A 17,926-nucleotide genomic window follows, 5' to 3' on the forward strand; every position below is an offset into this window, starting at 1 on the left:
TGAGCCTGTTCTCAGCTAGTAGCAGTTGGCTGGGGGTACTCCAGGACCTTCTTGGCTACATTAAAGACACTTGTGACCAATACTTTTGTCCCTTAGTTAGAAAGCTCTGACTGCAAAGTGGTATGAAGGCTTACAGTACATTTGGAAAAAATAAATAAATAAATAAATAATTTGATTAGGCTTGCTGAAGGATTATGATGGTGACACTGAAGTTTGAGTTTGGGGAGTAACTGCCACTGGGGCATTTGACTTCTCTTTAGACCTTGGGGAGCCATTAAAGGTTCATAAGCAGAACATCAGGGATATGTCAGTGTGATAGAAAAATCCTGGGTAAAAGTGGACTGTAAGAGGAGAATCAGTGTGGGTAGGAGGACTGTTGTGAATTTAATTAAGGTGCATCAGGAACAACCTCATTAGCACTCAGAGGAAGTGAAGCTGTGAGCAGTATGGATATCTGGCAGAAGAGTGTTCCAGTCAAAGGGAACAGTAAGATCAAAAGTCCCTGGTGTGTTTAGAAACAGTACAGAGGTCATTGTAACTGGAAGTAAACAAGGTCAGAGAAATAGTGGGAAGGGGGTAGTGGTGGCCAGGTCATGGGAGATTGGTTTTTGGCCACGGTAAGAACTTTATTCTTCACTCTGAATGAGATGGGAAGCCTTTGGAGCAGAGGACTAACGTAGTCTAACTTTCTGAACACCTTTATTATAATAATAATACCTAATATTTGTTGAGAGCTTAATAATGTGCCAGCCACCGTGCAGAAATTTTTTCAGCAACCGTTTCTGATAGAAACTATTAAACACGTCTTCCAGGTGAGATTTTCAAAGGTTAAGAAACTAGCCCCAAATTTTAAAGCTGTAAGCAGCAGAGTTTGAACTCAAGCCCCAGCCATCTAAAGGCACATTCAAAACACTGGAGTAGCAGCATCAGAATTACTACCTGGAGAACTTTTTAAAACTATACAGTCTCTGCCCTTGCAGATTCTGATTCAGTAGGACTGGGAGTTTGTGTTTTGAGAAAGCTTCAAAGGTAGTATCAAAGCCCTTTGAGGAATGGAAACAACTAGTTGTTGAAAATTTATGCTCTTATTCAGTGAATGTCTTGGCCTTCTCCTTTCTTGCAATGGCTCTGACAGACCTAATTAGAAGATCTTTGCTTTTGTGAGGAACTTTCATTTTCTGCATCCATTGCTTATATGAATATTTGGAGCTTTATAATTAAAGCTTTGCCCATCTATATTGTATTCAAATTTGTATGGTAGTCATCAGCAAATTTGTAAATCTATGAATTGGGATTTTATTAGGTAGTCTAGGAAAAAAGATAAGTCACCAGTTACTTAGTAATTTTACAGTTTGTAAGATACTGAAATCTCTTAAGGGTAGGGACCCGGTGTCTTAGCCAGCTCAGAGAGCTTTGTGCATGGTAGGAATTTAAGAATATAATGGTGAATTAAATTGAGTTCTCAGTGCATGAACTTTTGTTACTTTTGAATCTAATTTCATCTCAAATGTATGTGTAAATAGGTAGGCTTAGCTTTTTTAGTCTAAATTCTCTTAACATAGGTGCATTTTAACTCTGCTTTAATAAGTGGAATTGCATTTACTTGAAATTTGGACATAAATATATATATCATATTCTTTTTCTAGGCTCCAGCAACCAAGGTTTCAGAGCTAAACCCTAATGCAAAAGTATGGGGGAATCATATGCTACATTTGGAAACAAGTAGTACAACTGATGGCAGTGTGAATAAAACTTGGGAAGAAATATCTGACCATCCTCCGGACTGCTGCAAAGAGGGTAAGTTTTGGATATGAATCACTGATAAGGAGCATCTTTGCTTCTGAAGTATTTGTCTTTGATCTTAATCCATCTTTAAGAAATAATTAAAATTTTATGTCATGGTTTGTGACAGTACTTAAGGATCAGGAAGTTTTTTTAAACAAATAATTAAAACATTCAAATAACTACAAGCGTAAGCTTTGACTTGGCATAAATTTTCTAGTTGTAGGGTTGGATGATAGCAACGGCGATGGCAACAGAAGCCGTGAGAATGCAGCATTCCCAGATTTACAAGAGCCAGACCAAACGGATGTGAATACTCTGGCTCTGGGTCACTCAGAATATGACTCTCTGCCTGAAAACAGCGAAATGGGTAAAGCTATTTTATGAATTCATTGTCATATAGAGTATGGAGTTTATTTTACTTTTGTTGATTTAGCTTATTAACTCTTCCCCTAATCAATATGCGCCTTAATTTGCTTCCTTCTGCCTTAAACTCACTCTTATATGGGTGTGGTGGAGGTAAGAGGGAGGGGAGAAGAACCCTTCAGGCTCTGGTCAGGGAGGGCATTATAAAGAATGGAAGGCTTGAGTAGCTCCTGAAAGTGAATAAGATTTAACCAGGAGAAGCAGAAGATTATTTGTAGAGTGAATTGTGTTGGTACAGAGATGGAAACGTTAATGTTGTAATTGAGAGTAAGATAATTTGGATAAAGTGAGGGATTTAAAAGGGGAGCGTAGTGGCAGATAAGAATAGTTGAGGCCAAATTTGAGGGTCTTGGAAGCTATGAGGATTTTGAACTATCCCTGTAGGGAGTGAGTAACTTGAAAGTAAGGTATTTGGGAGAGATAAATTTTGAAAGAGTGTGAAGGCATGATTTGGAGGAAAGAAAATCTAAGAACAAATAAAACAAGATGCTCTATTAATCACCCCTCGCCCCCACATACACACCGTGTTCTTCTCCTTCAGGGCCTCTGTTGTTGTTGTGTGCCGTTGTCGATTCTGACTCATCCTGACCCTATAGGACAGAGTAGAACTGCCCCATAGTGTTTCCAAGGCTGTCGTCTTTACAGGAACAGATGGCCAAGTCTTTTCTCCTGAAAGGTGGCTGGTGGGTTTGAACCGTGAACCTTTTGGTTAGCAGCCCAGTACCTAACCATTGCACCACCAGGGCTCATAACAAAAACTTTGCCATTTTAGCCATTTTTAAGTGTACAATTCAGAGATATTAATTATATTCACCATGTTGTACAACCATCACCACTATTTTAAAAAGTTTTTTATCACCCCAAACACAAACTTAGTATCCCTTAAGCAATAATTCCCCATGCCTCCCTTTTCCTATCCCGTGGTGACCATTAATAAACTCTTGTCTGTGCAATTGCCTCTTCTAGATATTTCAGAGAAGTGAATCATACAACATTTGTCCTTTTGTGGCTGACTTATTTCACATAGTGAATGTTTTCGAGGTTCATCTGGGTCATAGTGTGCATCAGAACTTCATTTCCGTTTATGGGAAGAATATTCCATTGTGTGTATACCGCAATTCCTCTTGGGATTTTTTTTTTGCGGGGCGGGGGGGTAGATTCTTGCTTCTCTCTGTGTTTCATTTTGGAAAGGTTCTTCAAGTTTGTTAGTCTTATACAATGTCTAATATGTCATTGATTCCATCAAGTGTAGTTTTAATTTCAGACATAGTTTTCATCTCCAGAAGTTCTATTTGGGTCTTTTTTAAAATATTCGTCATGTCTCTACCTAACTTTTTGAACATATGGAATGTGGTTATGATAATTGTTTTAATGCCGTTGTCAGTTAATTTTAACACCCTTTGTCAGCTCAGGTTTGGTTTCTGTTGATTGATAACTTCTCTTCATGATGGATCATGTTTTCCTGGTTCTTACCATGCACGGTAATTTTTGATTGGATTGAATTTTACTTTGTTTGGGTGCTTAGTATTTTGGTATTTAATCTTTGTTCTGGGATGGAGTTAAGTTACTTGGAAACAGTTTGAGCCTTTCAGATCTTGCTTTTAAGGCTTTTAGGCGTGATCAGAGCAGTGCTCAGTCTAGGACTAATTATTCCCCACCACTGAGGCAAACCCTTCATCACACTCTGCCCATTGCTTTGTGAGGCACCAAGTTTCCCAGTCCAGCTGGTGGGAACAGGCAGTTTCCAGCCCTGTGTGAGTGATGTTCACTGTTACCTCTAATCCTTTCAGATGCATCAGAACTTAGCTGATGACTTGATGTGGAAATCTTCTACTGCTCTCCAGAGTTCGCTCTGTGAAGCCCTATTTTCTGTCTACTCTGTCCTATACACTGTAGCCACTATGATCTCTCTGCATGGTCATTTCTGTCTCGGGTTCCACCCATGTCGCCACCCTCTGCAACAGTCCCTTTCTGGTAAGCTGGGGCAGTCATAAGGCTTACCTCTTAAATTTCACGTCCCTCAGGGTCCACTGTTCTTTGTTGCCAGATGCCCTGTGTTTTGAAAAATGTTGTTTAGTTTATTTTATTAGCTTTTTGGTTGTTTTAAAAGGGAAGATAAATCCGCTCCCTGTTACTCCCATCTTGGCTGGAAGCTGATGACCTCATGTCTTATTTAACTGTAAAAACTGAAGCTATCAGAAGAGAACTTTCTCACCCTAGCAGCACTAAATCTAACAATCCGTGTGCCAGTGAAATCCGTCCACTCTGCTCCGAATCCTGTCCTCTCTTACATTCTCAAGGTCTTTGCTTCATCATCCCATGTATTTACTATATCATGAATTTTTGCTTTGCTGTATCATTGCCACTGTCATACTAATGCTCTATCATCTCCCATCTTAAATGAAACTGCCCTTGACAATGTATCTTCTTCTAGCAAAACTCTTAGAAGGAGCTGTTTGTATTAGCTGTCTTCATTTCCTCAACTCCTGTTCTTTCTTGAGTCCAATCCAGGTAGCTTTTATCTTCACCTGTCACCAGAACTGCATTTGTCAAGGTCTTTAATGACCTTAGTGTTGCCTGATCTAGTAGTTTATTCTCAGTTCTCACCTTATCTGATCTTACTGTAGCATTTTTTTGGTTGATGATTTCCTCCACTGTCAAACACTTTCTTCTCTTGGCTACTGACTTTACATTCTACTACTGTCTTCCCATCTCACTGCCTGTACTTTCTCAGTTTTGTTTTTCCTCTTCCTTACCTCTTAATGTCAGAGTGCCTCAGGGTTCAGTCCTAGGCCACTTCTCTACCTATATAGTCTTCTCTAGATGGATCTCATCAGCCCTGTTGCTTTAAATGCCGCCTGTACCTTTGAAGAGTCCAAATTATTTTACATTTTTGTATTATCTTCCTAACTGGTCTCACTGCTTCCATCTTGTGGCATTACAGTCTTGTCCAATGTGGAACCAGACAGATAGTTCCAAAATGTATATTACATCCTCTAGCTCCCTTGCTCTCAACTCTGGATTGTTTTCCTATCACATATAGGTTAAAATTCTAATACCTTTACTATAGGCTGCAGGGCCCTACTTGATCTGATCTACCGTCCCTACTCTCCTTCCCTCCTCTGCCTCTGTGGCCTCACTTCTTACTACTTTCCCCTTCACTCACTCTTCTCAGCTATACTGGCCTCCTTGCTTCTCCATCTCTGCTCAGATGTTAACCTCCACAGCAAGACCTTCTCTGACCATCCCATCTAAAAAAAAAACCACCATGCACTCTTTCCTTACCTTATTTTATTTTCCTTTTTATCAATTTTTGTCTGACATTTTGTATTTATTTAGCTCTTTATTAACTGTCTCTCTCACTAGAATGTTAGCCTCATGTAAGAAGAGACTTTGCTTTATTAGGCTGAATTAACAATGCCTGCTTAGTAAGTATCTATTAAAAATTGGTGGGGCAGGATGTGAATTTAACTGGATTGATTAAGAGAGGCCTTTCTGGATGAAGGAATGAAGTCGGTTTTTTTTTTTTAATTGTAACAGCTTTATTGAGGTTTAATTCATATGCCAAGCAATTCACCCCTTTGAAGCATATAATTCAGTTTATTATTTGATTAGGTTTTTAGTATGTTCACAAAAGTGTGCAGACATCATCACAATTTTAGAACTATTTCATCCTCCTCCCAAAGGAAATACCTTATGCATTAGCAGTCACTCCGTTCCCCTCAGGTCTCAACAATCACTCATCTGCTTTCTCTCTCTTTATGGATTCTTAGCATTCCATGTAAACAGAATCATACAATATGTGGCCTTTCTTGTCTGGCTTCTTTCACTCAGCCTAATGTTTTCAAGTTTTACCCATGTTGTAGCATGTATCAGTACTTCATTTATTTTTTATAGCCCAGTAGCATTCCACTACGGAGCCCTGCTGGCACAGTGGTTGAAGTGCTTGGATGATAACCAAAAGGTCAGTGGCTCTAACCCACAGCCACTCCATGGGAGAAAGATGTGACAGTCTGCTTCTATAAAGGTTTACAGCCTTGGAAACCCTATGGGGCATTTCACATCGGCTCTCTCTAAGTCGAAATCAACTCAGTGGAAATGGGTTTGGTTTTTAGTATTCATCTGGAGTCCCTGGGTGGGGCAAAGAGTGAACACACTCAGCTGCTACCCCAAAGATTGGAGGTTTGAGTCCACCCAGAAGCTCCTTGGAAGAAAGGCCAGGCAACCTACTTTCCAAAAATCAGCCATTGACAGCCCTATAGAGCACAATCCTATCCTGACACACATGGGCTCACCGTGAGTCAGAGCAACTTGTTGGCCGCTGGTTTTTAGTATTCCACTGGATGGTTACATTGCCTTTTATTTATCTGTTCATCAGTTGATGGACATTTGAGTCTTTTCCACTTTATTCGCTATTGTGAATAATGCTGCTATGAACATTCATGAGTAACTTCTAGTGTGGACATATTTTTTTGTTTTTAAATAATCCTGTGTTTTTGGTGAAGGTTTACACAGCAGTTTAGATTCCCATTTAACAATATGTACACAAATTGTTTAGTGACATACGTTACACAGAGTGGTTTTTTTCAAGGGCCATTTCAGTCCCATCAGGGCCCATTGGTTTTGTTTGTTTTGCATTGTTTATTGGTTGTTTAGTTTTGTTTGCCAGGTGTGGGAGTATGAGGGCAAATATTGTTAAAACCCTTTATAATACAGACATGACCTCTCTTGTCCTTGTTTGGTGCCACTTTTGTCTTTGCCTTTTGATTTGTTTTTTAACATTGACTTTTAAAATATGTGCCCCTTGTCAGAAAATTCCAAATGTATAATTGTGCCATGCTAATTTATATAGAAGCATATGGGAAAATAACCCTCTTAAAGTTCTTAACTTTTCAGTGTCTTTAATTTCCTGTTGCCATATTGAATTGAGATGCTCAACATTATTAACATACCTGTTCATACAGCAACCAGAGTGTCTTTTTTTTAGAGAGTGAGGGTGCTTAACGTAAACTCCAGTTCACTTTATTTGAAGGCACCAGGTCCATTACACATTGTTATATGTAAGACATGCATCTTGGAACTACATTTATATAAATTACTGAGGACCACCATCCACCTTACCATTCAGTTTCTTCATATGAGAAATTTCTTTTAGAATTTAACAGTAGCTTTTGTTTCCCCTTGATGATCTGGTTTATTTAGTATTCTCCAATAAGAACTCTGTAACTTGGCAATTTCTCACTTGTTCCTTTGACTACCTGGAGATTTAGAGGCAGATTTAAGACTGCTGTAGAAACTGTATAAATTTTTATAGCCTGTGTCCTTATCATCCCCAATCCTGTTTTTTTTGCCTGTATCTGTCGTATCTTGTTTTGATTCTTTCTCTGAAATTTTATTTATTGTCTTAGTGTCTGTGATTTTATAGGATACCTGAAAATTCTTTGTAAAATGAGGCAAGGCATTAAATAGTAATTATTTAATTATATATTACATTTATTTATTATACCTGTTATTTTGAGATTAAAAGTCCCTTCTAAATTTTATTAATACAATTTACTCCTCAGATTATTTTCCTAAATTTTGTTTTTTGTGTGTGGGATTATGTTTTGTTTTTTGCCTGTGATTTCTTTAGTAATAAAAGCATTTTTCTTATAGTCCCTATATACTTAGTAAGTGTATTTATAAATGTATATCTATACATATAGAAAGCATTTATGTGTGTGTGTGTGTGTGTGTGTGTATATATATATATAAAGCATTAGAATTGGTGTATTGAAACAATCTACTCGGTGAGTTTAAAGCCTTTTTTTCTGAGTTGATTGTTCCTTTTTTATAGGAGGAAATGAGTCTCAACCAGAAAGCCAAGAGGACCCCCGAGAAGTGCTTAAAAAAACATTGGAATTCTGCTTATCTAGGTAACAATGATAGTGGGTTTTCTAACACCTAATATCTATGGTGTTATGCGTTGGTTATTTTAAATGAATGTGGCATTTTGCATGGAAGAAAATAGAGTGTACATCAATTGAAAAATCTAGAATTTTGAATAATAACTTTTTGACATGTTGGAGAACTGAACGCAGTCATCCAGGTCATTGTTCCCCAAGTTGAGTCCACAAATTCACCGTATCATCTAGGTTACTCTTTGAAATACAGATTCCTGGACCATCACCCCTTACTTACTAAATCAGAATCTTTGAGGGTAGGGGCTTTAGAATCTTCAGTCTTAAAAAGAGATTCTTTAGCATAAGTTTGAGAACTATTTTCCTATACTGTTTCTCAAAATGTGCCAAACAATTACAGTAGTAGATTGTTTTACTTATAACTATATAAGTTTTAATACTGATATTGTTAGTTTTTTTTTTTTTTTTCTTGAATAATACCTCTTCTCTAGAAAAATGCAGTAGAACCTTTAAAGTTCAGACATCAAAACTGGATTACAAAAAAGGTTAGCTTGGGTTAAATGTAATTTTCTTTGAGTGTGAAGATAACAGAAATATGTCACTGATTGGTGTGTTAAAATTTTGTATCAATAATGGTGATTTTTTCAGGCATTTTCACAGAGGTGTCTGATGAGGACTGCCTCAAAGATAGTGGGGTTGCATGAGGTTGGAGGTGAGGGACCATGTTCTGGGTCTTCCTTCTATTTTCATATTTATTCACAAATTAATATATACTGACATTCCTTAAGAAGGAAAGATCCTGTTGATAGGTTGAAAACTGTAGCCCTATGCCATTCACAAACCCTTATCTATCCCTTGTATGGCCAGAGTCACCCTGTATATGAGAGATGGCTAGCCAAGATACGGGAAACAGAACAGCATGTCACTCTACAAATCAATTACTTCTATTGAACTTTAGGATTGAGGGACATTGTAAGAAGTCCTGTGAAACCATTATTGTATTTAGTTTAGAGATGCTATTGAGACACTTGTTCACTACATCACACATTGTCTTTTTTATGAGAACTCTCAAGAATCATTTATCTTAGGGCAGAACACCAGGAAATACCTGATAGTCACCTAAACTACTGGTTATTTTTGGCTTACTTTTTTTTTATGACCTTGTGGGTAATGTCATTGATCGTTTTCCTTCTTTTTAATGCTGGCTGCTAGGAAGTGCAGAGTCAGATTTGCAGGCTCTCTAGCAACTGTTCCATACTATACAGCATGAATTTTGGGTATCAGCCTTGTCCCTGGCCTTTCTTCTTCATTCCGCTGGATTTCTTTAGTACTTAAAAATTTTTAATTACTAAAAATTTATAAGCCACTCAAATACTTTTTAGAAAAAAAGGTAACTTATAAGTAACTACATTTTAAAACATAATTATTTACTCATTAATTTTAATTGTATGAAGTGCAATATACTTTTGCTTTTGCTGTCCGCCTTGCCATATTCTGAAAAAAATTTATCTGAGGTCACAGAGGTAGTAAATAACATGGGGTTTTAACTTAGATGTAGTCTAACTCCAAAGCCATACCATCCCACACTAGTACCTCGTGTGAAACTAATAGTGCTGTGGATAAAATTTCCTTTTAAAGAAGTATTAACCAGAAGAAACCCTTTTCTTTCACCAGGGAGAATCTTGCTAGTGATATGTACCTTATATCACAGATGGACAGTGATCAGTATGTGCCAATTACAACAGTAGCAAACCTTGACCATATCAAGAAACTCAGCACTGATGTGGATTTGATTGTTGAAGTGCTACGATGTAAGTAATGACTATTTAAAATGAATAATAGTTAATCTTTACAGCATTTTTCTCATCAGTATTTTCTCATTGGTATGAATCTTTAAAGGAGCCCTGATAGCACAGTAATTAAGGGCTCAGCTGCTAACCAAAAGATCAGCAGTTCAAACCCACCAGCCCCACTGCAGGAGAAAGATGGAGAAGTCTACTTCTGTAAATATTACAGCCTTAGAAACTCTGTGGAGCAATTCTGCTCTGTTCTATACGGTCACTATGAGTCTGATTCAATTTGATAGCAAGGAGTTTTTGTTTTTAATGACTCTTTAAATCTCTATCCATTAAATTTTAAGGTGCTTGACGGTAAATCAAACCTCACATTGCCTTCTCACCATTCCCCATTATGCTTTGCCATTGAGTTGATTCTGACTATAGAGACCGAACAGGACAGGGTAGAACTGCCGCATAGGGTTTCAAAGAGCAGGAATTTGAATTGCTGACCTTTTGGTCAGCAGCCAAGCTCTTAACCACTGCACCACCAGGGCTCCATTAGTGCCTTATATATAGCCTTTGAAAGCACTGACTGAATCCGTAATTGAAACTTCAGAAGTATAGATAGCCTGCTTTAAAAATTATGAGTCATTTGGATTAGAAGAGGAATCTTTTTACTGAACATTTCAAAGACAGCTGTTAAATAAAATTAATAGTATTCGTGGTTAAAGTGAAATATATTTTAATTACCATTTCTAGCAGCTAAAGGCCTTTATTTCAAATTTCAATTTTCTGCTTAAGTTTTGATGAAATGTTATTGCTTCTTAAAAGGATATTGTGAATGAAAATATTCCTTCACAATTTAGCAACATCAAAGGAACCTTCAAACATTACATTAGACACCCACAGGAATTTCAGGAAATGTAGGTATTTACAGTGTTACCTATTGTGTTACAACTATAGTTTGATTGTGTCTTCGTTTGCTTTGCAGAGTTAGTCTTCTACAGTCTTTTTGTTTTTTTTAAAGAGAGGAAAATAGCTTTACTGAGGCATAATTGAGATATAATAAATGAACAAGTATACAATTTGATAGGTTATGACCTACTTAAACATCTATGAAACCATCACCACAATCAAGATAATAAAGGTATCCATCACTAACAGTTTCCATGTGCCCCTTTGTAATGCTTGCTTCACATCCAAGATGTCTTCACTTGGGAATAGTTTTATATTAAATGTATATATTGTATTTCTTCTTAAATAAAAAATAAAAAAAAAATTTTTTTTTTTTTTCACTTCTTATAATAGGGCTACAAACACAAATGAGTTACTCTTACAGTTTCTCTCCTTAGGACTGGTGTGAGCATCCTTCACAAAGAAGACAGTCCGAATTATTGCCGCCTACTCCCACCGCCCCCAAACCCCCCCCCCCCCCCGCGCGCCCGGAAACCCTGGTGGTATAGTAGTTAAGAGCTAGAGCTGCTGACAAAAGGTTAGCAGTTCAAATCTACCAGGCACTCCTTGGAAACCCTATGGGGCAGTTCTGCTCTGTCCTATAGGGTCACTATGAGTTGGAATTGACTCGACAGCAACAGATTTTTTTTTTGGTTTTAGACCCACCCCCGATTGTGCAACTGCCTAAATATTTTAAAGTGATTGACATTCCTATGCCTGAATAAAAGCCTCACTTCTCTCTTTACTGTTATTATCTATTGCTTATGCTTACATAGGAAATATTTACATATTATCCCACTGGTTATTTGTACAGATGACACAGTCAGTGAAGGTTTTTTTTTATTGTGTGGATTTGGCTAAACAGTTGTATAAAGAGATGCCATCTTATCTTAGAACTTAGTTGGATTTTCTGTTCACAAATAAAAATTGTGTTCCTGGGAAGTGCTTTAATGGAAATTTATTGAAGTATTTATAGCAGTCATCACTTCTATTTTTCTGCTCCTAGACAAATGTGGTAAGGTTATAGAATTACTGGGGCAGACAGTGATCTAAGAAACTGGCAGATCATAACCCATTAACTTTGAATCCTGAAAATTGTAGCACCATTTCCCAAAATAATAATAAGCTTCTAAGTGTCTTTTTCTTTTACAGAGTCAATTTAGAAAAGAAATCTATATTATGTTTTCAATGAGTTTAGTTCAATCTAACCCACTTAAAAAAGCCAGCAGGTTTCTTGTACACACACACACACCCCTACACCCCTATATATATGTGTGTGTGTGTGTGTGTGTGTGTATATATATGTATACATGCATACACTTCATTCAGTTAAAAGTCATTTTGGCTATTACTAGGAATCCCAGATTTAGTAATTCCTTTTAGGTATATCTTGGAAACTTTGCTGCCTCAGTGAGTATAATTTCTCAGTTGAATTTTTTTATTTTTTTGGTACTTTAGATGAAGGTTCCCAGAACAAATTAGTTTCTCTTTAAACAATACACATATCATTTTGTGACATTGGTTGCCAAGCACACAGCATGTCAACACTCCCTTTCTCGACGTTGGGTTCCCTATTAGCAGCTTTCCTGTCCCTTCCTGCGTTTCCGTCCTTGCCCCTGGGCTGGTGTGCCCATTTAGTCTCATTTTATTTTATATGCCTGTGTAATCTTTGGCAGAAGAGTGAATGAAACTCAGGAGTGAATTCAGTACTCAGCTGAGTCTTGCTGGCGAGAGGTCATTCATGCAGACTATAAGTATATTTAATTGCTCTGTGTAGTTGCTTAAATGAGCTGTTTCCGTCTGTGAATGACATTGTCTCGCATCGCCATCCTATTTCCACCTATCTGTTTCCAGCATGTATTTTGGGAGCAACTTGAATTCTGTTACCCTCTATCAGTTTGTATTCAGCTTTTTAGTATCAGTTGTCTTTTTTCACTCAATTTTTGGACAGAAGGGAATATATGTATATACGTAATAACATATGGTATCAGCATATTAGTTGGGGTTCTTCAGAGGGTAATGTAAGTTAGCTGCTGTGGGCAGAGTTCTCATCCAATGTTTAAATCTTACCCCAATCCCCAAAATGCCCAGCAGGGTCAGACACAAAGTAGACATTTAATTTTAATTTTATTTTACAATATGGTGCAATTCTAATGTTGATTGAGTTGCATAAATTATATTTTAGACAAGTCTCACATCATAATACACATGTAGAACATGGCATATCTGATTCAAACGATTTGTTTTTTACATCTCATACATTTGAAATCGCCAATTTAAAAAAAAAAAACACTTATTTGTTACTAGAGAATGGATAAATACATTGTGATATGTTCACACAGTGAATACTTAAAAAGAAAGCGGAGGCCATGGAAGCTCTGTAGACACATCGAAACTCCCTGAGGGACCAAATTACTGGGCTGAGGTCTATGGGGACCGTGGTCTCAGCGGACATCTAGCTCAGCTGGCATAACATAGTTTATAAAGAAAATGTTCTACATTCTATTTTGGTGAGTAGCGTCTGGGGCCTTAAAAGCCTGTGAGCAGTCATCTAAGGTATTCCACTGGTCTCACCCCTTCGGGAGCAAGGAAGAATGAAGAAAAGTAATGATACAACGGAAAGATTAGTCCAAAGCACCAATGGACCACATCTATCATGGCCTCCAATAGACTGAGTCCAGTACAACTAGATGGTGCCCAGCTACCACCACTGACTGCTCTGACAGGTTTCACAATAGAGGGTCCTGGACAGAGTTGGAGGAAAAGGTAGAATAAAATTCTAACTCAAAAAGAAAGACCAGACTTGCTGGCCTGACAGAGACTGGAGAAACCCTGAGAGTATGGCCCCTGGACACCCTTTCAGCTCTGCAGTGAAGTCACTCCTCAGGTTTACCCTTCAGCCAGAGATTCGACAGGCCCATAAAACCAAATGAGACTAAAGGGGCATACCAGCCCTGGGGCAAGGGCTAGAAACCCTGAGAGTACAGGAAAGCCGGTAATAGGGAACCCCAGGTTGAGAAGGGAGAGTGTTGACATACCATGGGGCTGTTAACCAATGTCATAAAACAATGTGTACTGTTTAACGAGAAACTAGTTTGTTCTGTAAACCTTCATCTAAAGTACAATAAAAAAGCAAAGAAAAATGATGACCTTTGGTTTAAAAAAATGTTGATAATTAATGAAGCTAGGTTATAGGGATAATGTGGATGTTCATTTAAAAAAAACAAAAACCTGTTGCCGTTGAGTTGATTCTGACTTATAGCAATCCTACAGGACAGAGTAATGAATGTGGCCTTCGTGTCTCAAAAAGAATACATTTCAAAAAATTAATATAGGCTATTAAAGTGTGTTTCCAAGCATGTCCAAGATGATACTGTTTTGGTTTTTACAGCTTTATTGAGGTAAAATTTACAAACCATAAATTTACTGACATTTTAAGTGTATAATTTGGTAAGTTTTGACATATTTATATACCCATGAAACTACCACAAAAACAGCACATTCATCATCCCTCTTAAGTTTTCTTTTGCCGTTCCCTATCTCTGTCCCTTCCACAAGCAATCACTGATCTGCTTTCTGACATTACAGTTTGCATTTTCTAGAATTTTTATGTAAATGGAATCAGTCATGGTATGTCCCTCCCTTTCTTTTTCTGGTCTGGCTTCTTTCATTCATCATAATTATTTTGTTGTTGAGTGTATCAATAGATCATTGCTTTTTTGTGTGTGTGTGCTTTAAGTGAAAGTTTACAGATGAAGTCAGTCTCTCACACAAAAACTTAAATACACCTAGCTACATACTCGCAATTGATCTCCCCTTAATGAGACAGCCCACTCCCTCCCTCCACTCTCTCTTTTCGTATCCACTTCACAAGCTTCTAACCCCCTCTACCCTCTCATCTCCCCTCCAGGGAGGAGATGCCAACATAGTCTCAAGCATCCACCTGATCCAAGAAGCTCACTCCTCACCAGCATCCCTCTCCAACCCACTGTCCACTCAAATACCTGTCTGAAGAGTTGGCTTTGGGAATGGTTCCTGTTCTGGGCCAACAGAAGGTCTGGGGGCCGTGACCACCAGGTCCTTTTAGTTACAGTCAGACCATGAAGTCTGGTCTTTTTACGAGAATTTGGGGTCTGCATTCCATTACTCTCCTGCTCCCTCAGGGGTTCTCTGTTGTGTTCCCTGTCAGGGCAGTCATCGCTTGTAGCCGGGTACCACCTAGCTCTTCTGATCTCAGGCTGATGTAGTCTGTGGTTTATGTGGCCTTTTCTGTCACTTGGGCTCATAATTTTTGTGTGTGTGTCCTTGTTGTTCTTCATTCTCCTTTGATCCAGGTGGGTTGAGACCAATTGATGCATCTTAGATGGCCACTTGCTAGTGTTTAAGACCCCGGACACCACTCTCCAAAGTGGGATGCAGACTGTTTTCTTAATAGAGTTTATTATGCAAGTTGACTTAGATGTCCCCTGAAACCATGGTCCCCAAACCCCCGCCCTTGCTCCGTTAGCCTTCGAAGCATTCAGTTTATTCAGGAAACTTCCTTTTGGTTTAGTCCAGTTGTGCTGACCTCTCCTGTACTGTGTGTTGTCTTTCCCTTCACCTAAAGTAGTTCTTATCTACTATCTAATTAGTGAATACCCCTCTCCGACACTCCCTCCCTGCCCGCTCTTGTAACTGTCAAAGAATTTTTTTTCTCTGTTTAAACTATTTCTCGAGTTCTTGTAATAATGATCTTATACAATATTTGTCCTTCTGCAACGAACTAATTTCACTCAGCATAATGCCTTCCAGATTCCTCCATGTTATGAAATGTTTCACAGATTCATCACTGTTCTTTATCAATGTGTAGTATTCCATGGTGTGAATATACCGTAATTTGTTTATCCATTCATCCATTGATGGGCACCTTGGTTGCTTCCATCTTTTTGCTACTGTAAACAGTGCTGCAGTGAACATGGGTGTGCATATATCTGTTCGTATAAAGGCTCTTATTTCTCTAGGATATATTCCCAGGAGTGGGATTGCTGGATTGTATGATAGTTCTGTTTCTAGCTTTTTAAGGAAGTCCCAAATCGATTTCCAAAGTGGTTATACCATTTTACATTCCCACCAGCAGTGTATAAGTGTTCCAGCCTTTCCACAGGCTATCTAAGATTTATTATTTTGTGTTTTTTAGATTAATGCCAGCCTAGTTGGAGTGAGATGGAATCTCATTGTAGTTTTGATTTGCATTCCTCTAATGGCTAATGATTGTGAGCATTTCCTCATGTATCTGTTAGCTACCTGAATGTCTTCTTTAGTGAAGTATCTGTTCATATCTTTTGCCCATTTTTTAATTGGGTTATTTGTCTTTTTGTAGTTGAGTTTTTGCAGTATCATGTAGATTTTAGAGATCAGATGCTGATTGGGCATGACATAGCTAAAAACTTTTTCCCAGTCTGTAGGGTAATGTTTTTACTCTTTTGGTGAAGTCCTTAGATGAGCGTAGGTGTTTGTTTTTTAGGAGCTCCCAGTTATCTAGTTTTTCTTCTGCATTGTTACTAATGTTTTGTATGCTGTATATGCCATGTATTAGGGCTCCTAACATTGTCTCTATTTTTTCTTCCATGATCTTTATGGTTTTAGATTTTATCTTTAGGTCTTTGATCCATTTTGAGTTCATTTTTGTGCATGGAGCGAGGTATGGATCTTTTTTCATTTTTTTTTTTTAGCAGCTGGATATCCAGTTATGCCAGCACCATTTGTTAAAAAGACTGTCTTTTCCCCTTTTGACTGTTTTGGGGCCTTTGTCAAATATGAACTGCTCATATGTGGATGGATTCTCAATTCTGTTCCATTGGTCTATGTACGTGTTGTTATACCACTACCAGCTTGTTTTGACTACTGTGGCGGTATAGTAAGTTCTAAAATCGGGTATAGTAAGGCCTCCCACTTTGTTCTTCTTTTTCAGTAATGCTTTACTTATTAGGGCCTCTTTCCCTTCCATATGAAGTTGGTGATTTGTTTCTCCATGTCATTAAAGAATGTTGTTGGAATTTGTATCAGAATTGCATAAAATCTATAGATAGCTTTTGGTAGAATAGACATTTTTATAATGTTAAGTCTTCCTGTCCATGAGCGAGGTATGTTTTTCCACGTATTTAGGTCTCTATTGGTTTCTTGCAGAAGTGTCTTGTAGTCTTCTTTGTATGAGTCTTTTACATCTCTGGTAAATTTATTCCTAAGTATTTTATCTTCCTGGGGACTACTGTAAGTGGTACTGATTTGGTGATTTCCTCTTCGATGTTCTTTTTGTTGATGTAGAGGAATCCAACTGATTTTTGTCTGTTTATCTTTTATCCCAATACTGTGCTGAACTCTTCTGTTAGTTTCAGTAGTTTTCTTGAGTATTCCTTAGGGTTTTCTGTGTATAAGATCATGTCATCTGCAAAGAGAGATAATTTTACTTCTTCCTTGCCAGTCTGGATGCCCTTTATTTCTTTATCTAGCCTAGTTGCTCGGACTAGGACCTCCAGCACAATGCTGAGTAAGAGTGGTGATAAAGGGCGTCCTTGTCTGGTTCCCGATCTCGGGAATGCTTTCAGACTCTCCATTTAGGATGACGTTGGCTGTTGGCTTTGTATAAATGCACTTTATTATGTTGAGGAATTCCCCTTCTATTCCTATTTTGCTGAGAGTTTTTATCACGAATGGGTGTTGAACTTTGTCAAATGGCTTTTCTGCATCGATTGATATCTTTTGTTTTATTTATGGATGGATTACATTAATTGTTTTTCTAATGTAGAACCATCCCTGCATACCTGGTATGAATCCCACTTGGTCATAGTGAATTATTTTTTTGATATGTTGTTGAATTCCATTGGCTAGAATTTTGTTGAGGATTTTTGCATCTAAGTTCATGAGGGATATAGGTCTGTAATTTTCTGTTTTTGTGGTGTCTTTATCTGTTTTTGGTATCAGGGTTATGCTGGCTTCATAGAATGAGTTTTGGAGCATTCCATCCTTTTCTATGGTCTGAAATGCCTTTAGTCGTAGTAGTGTTAACTCTTCTCTGAAAGTTTGGTAGAACTCTGCAGTGAAGCTGTC

General features: G+C 37.9%; 1 protein-coding gene across 2 annotated transcripts in view; it reads left to right on the top strand.

The window, feature by feature from the left end:
• LARP4B (La ribonucleoprotein 4B) overlaps nucleotides 1-17,926 on the top strand; it is a 135,726-nt gene that overhangs the window by 75,435 nt on the left and 42,365 nt on the right. For both annotated transcript variants that reach the window (XM_049881667.1, XM_049881668.1), the window contains exons 4-7: nucleotides 1,647-1,797; nucleotides 2,003-2,152; nucleotides 8,045-8,123; nucleotides 9,783-9,919. In XM_049881667.1, coding sequence (XP_049737624.1) covers nucleotides 1,647-1,797; nucleotides 2,003-2,152; nucleotides 8,045-8,123; nucleotides 9,783-9,919 — 517 coding nt within the window. The remainder of the gene's footprint in view (nucleotides 1-1,646; nucleotides 1,798-2,002; nucleotides 2,153-8,044; nucleotides 8,124-9,782; nucleotides 9,920-17,926) is intronic.

Source organism: Elephas maximus, chromosome 4 (genome assembly GCF_024166365.1).
Source record: "Elephas maximus indicus isolate mEleMax1 chromosome 4, mEleMax1 primary haplotype, whole genome shotgun sequence".
In the NCBI taxonomy this organism is placed as follows: Eukaryota; Metazoa; Chordata; class Mammalia; order Proboscidea; family Elephantidae; genus Elephas; species Elephas maximus.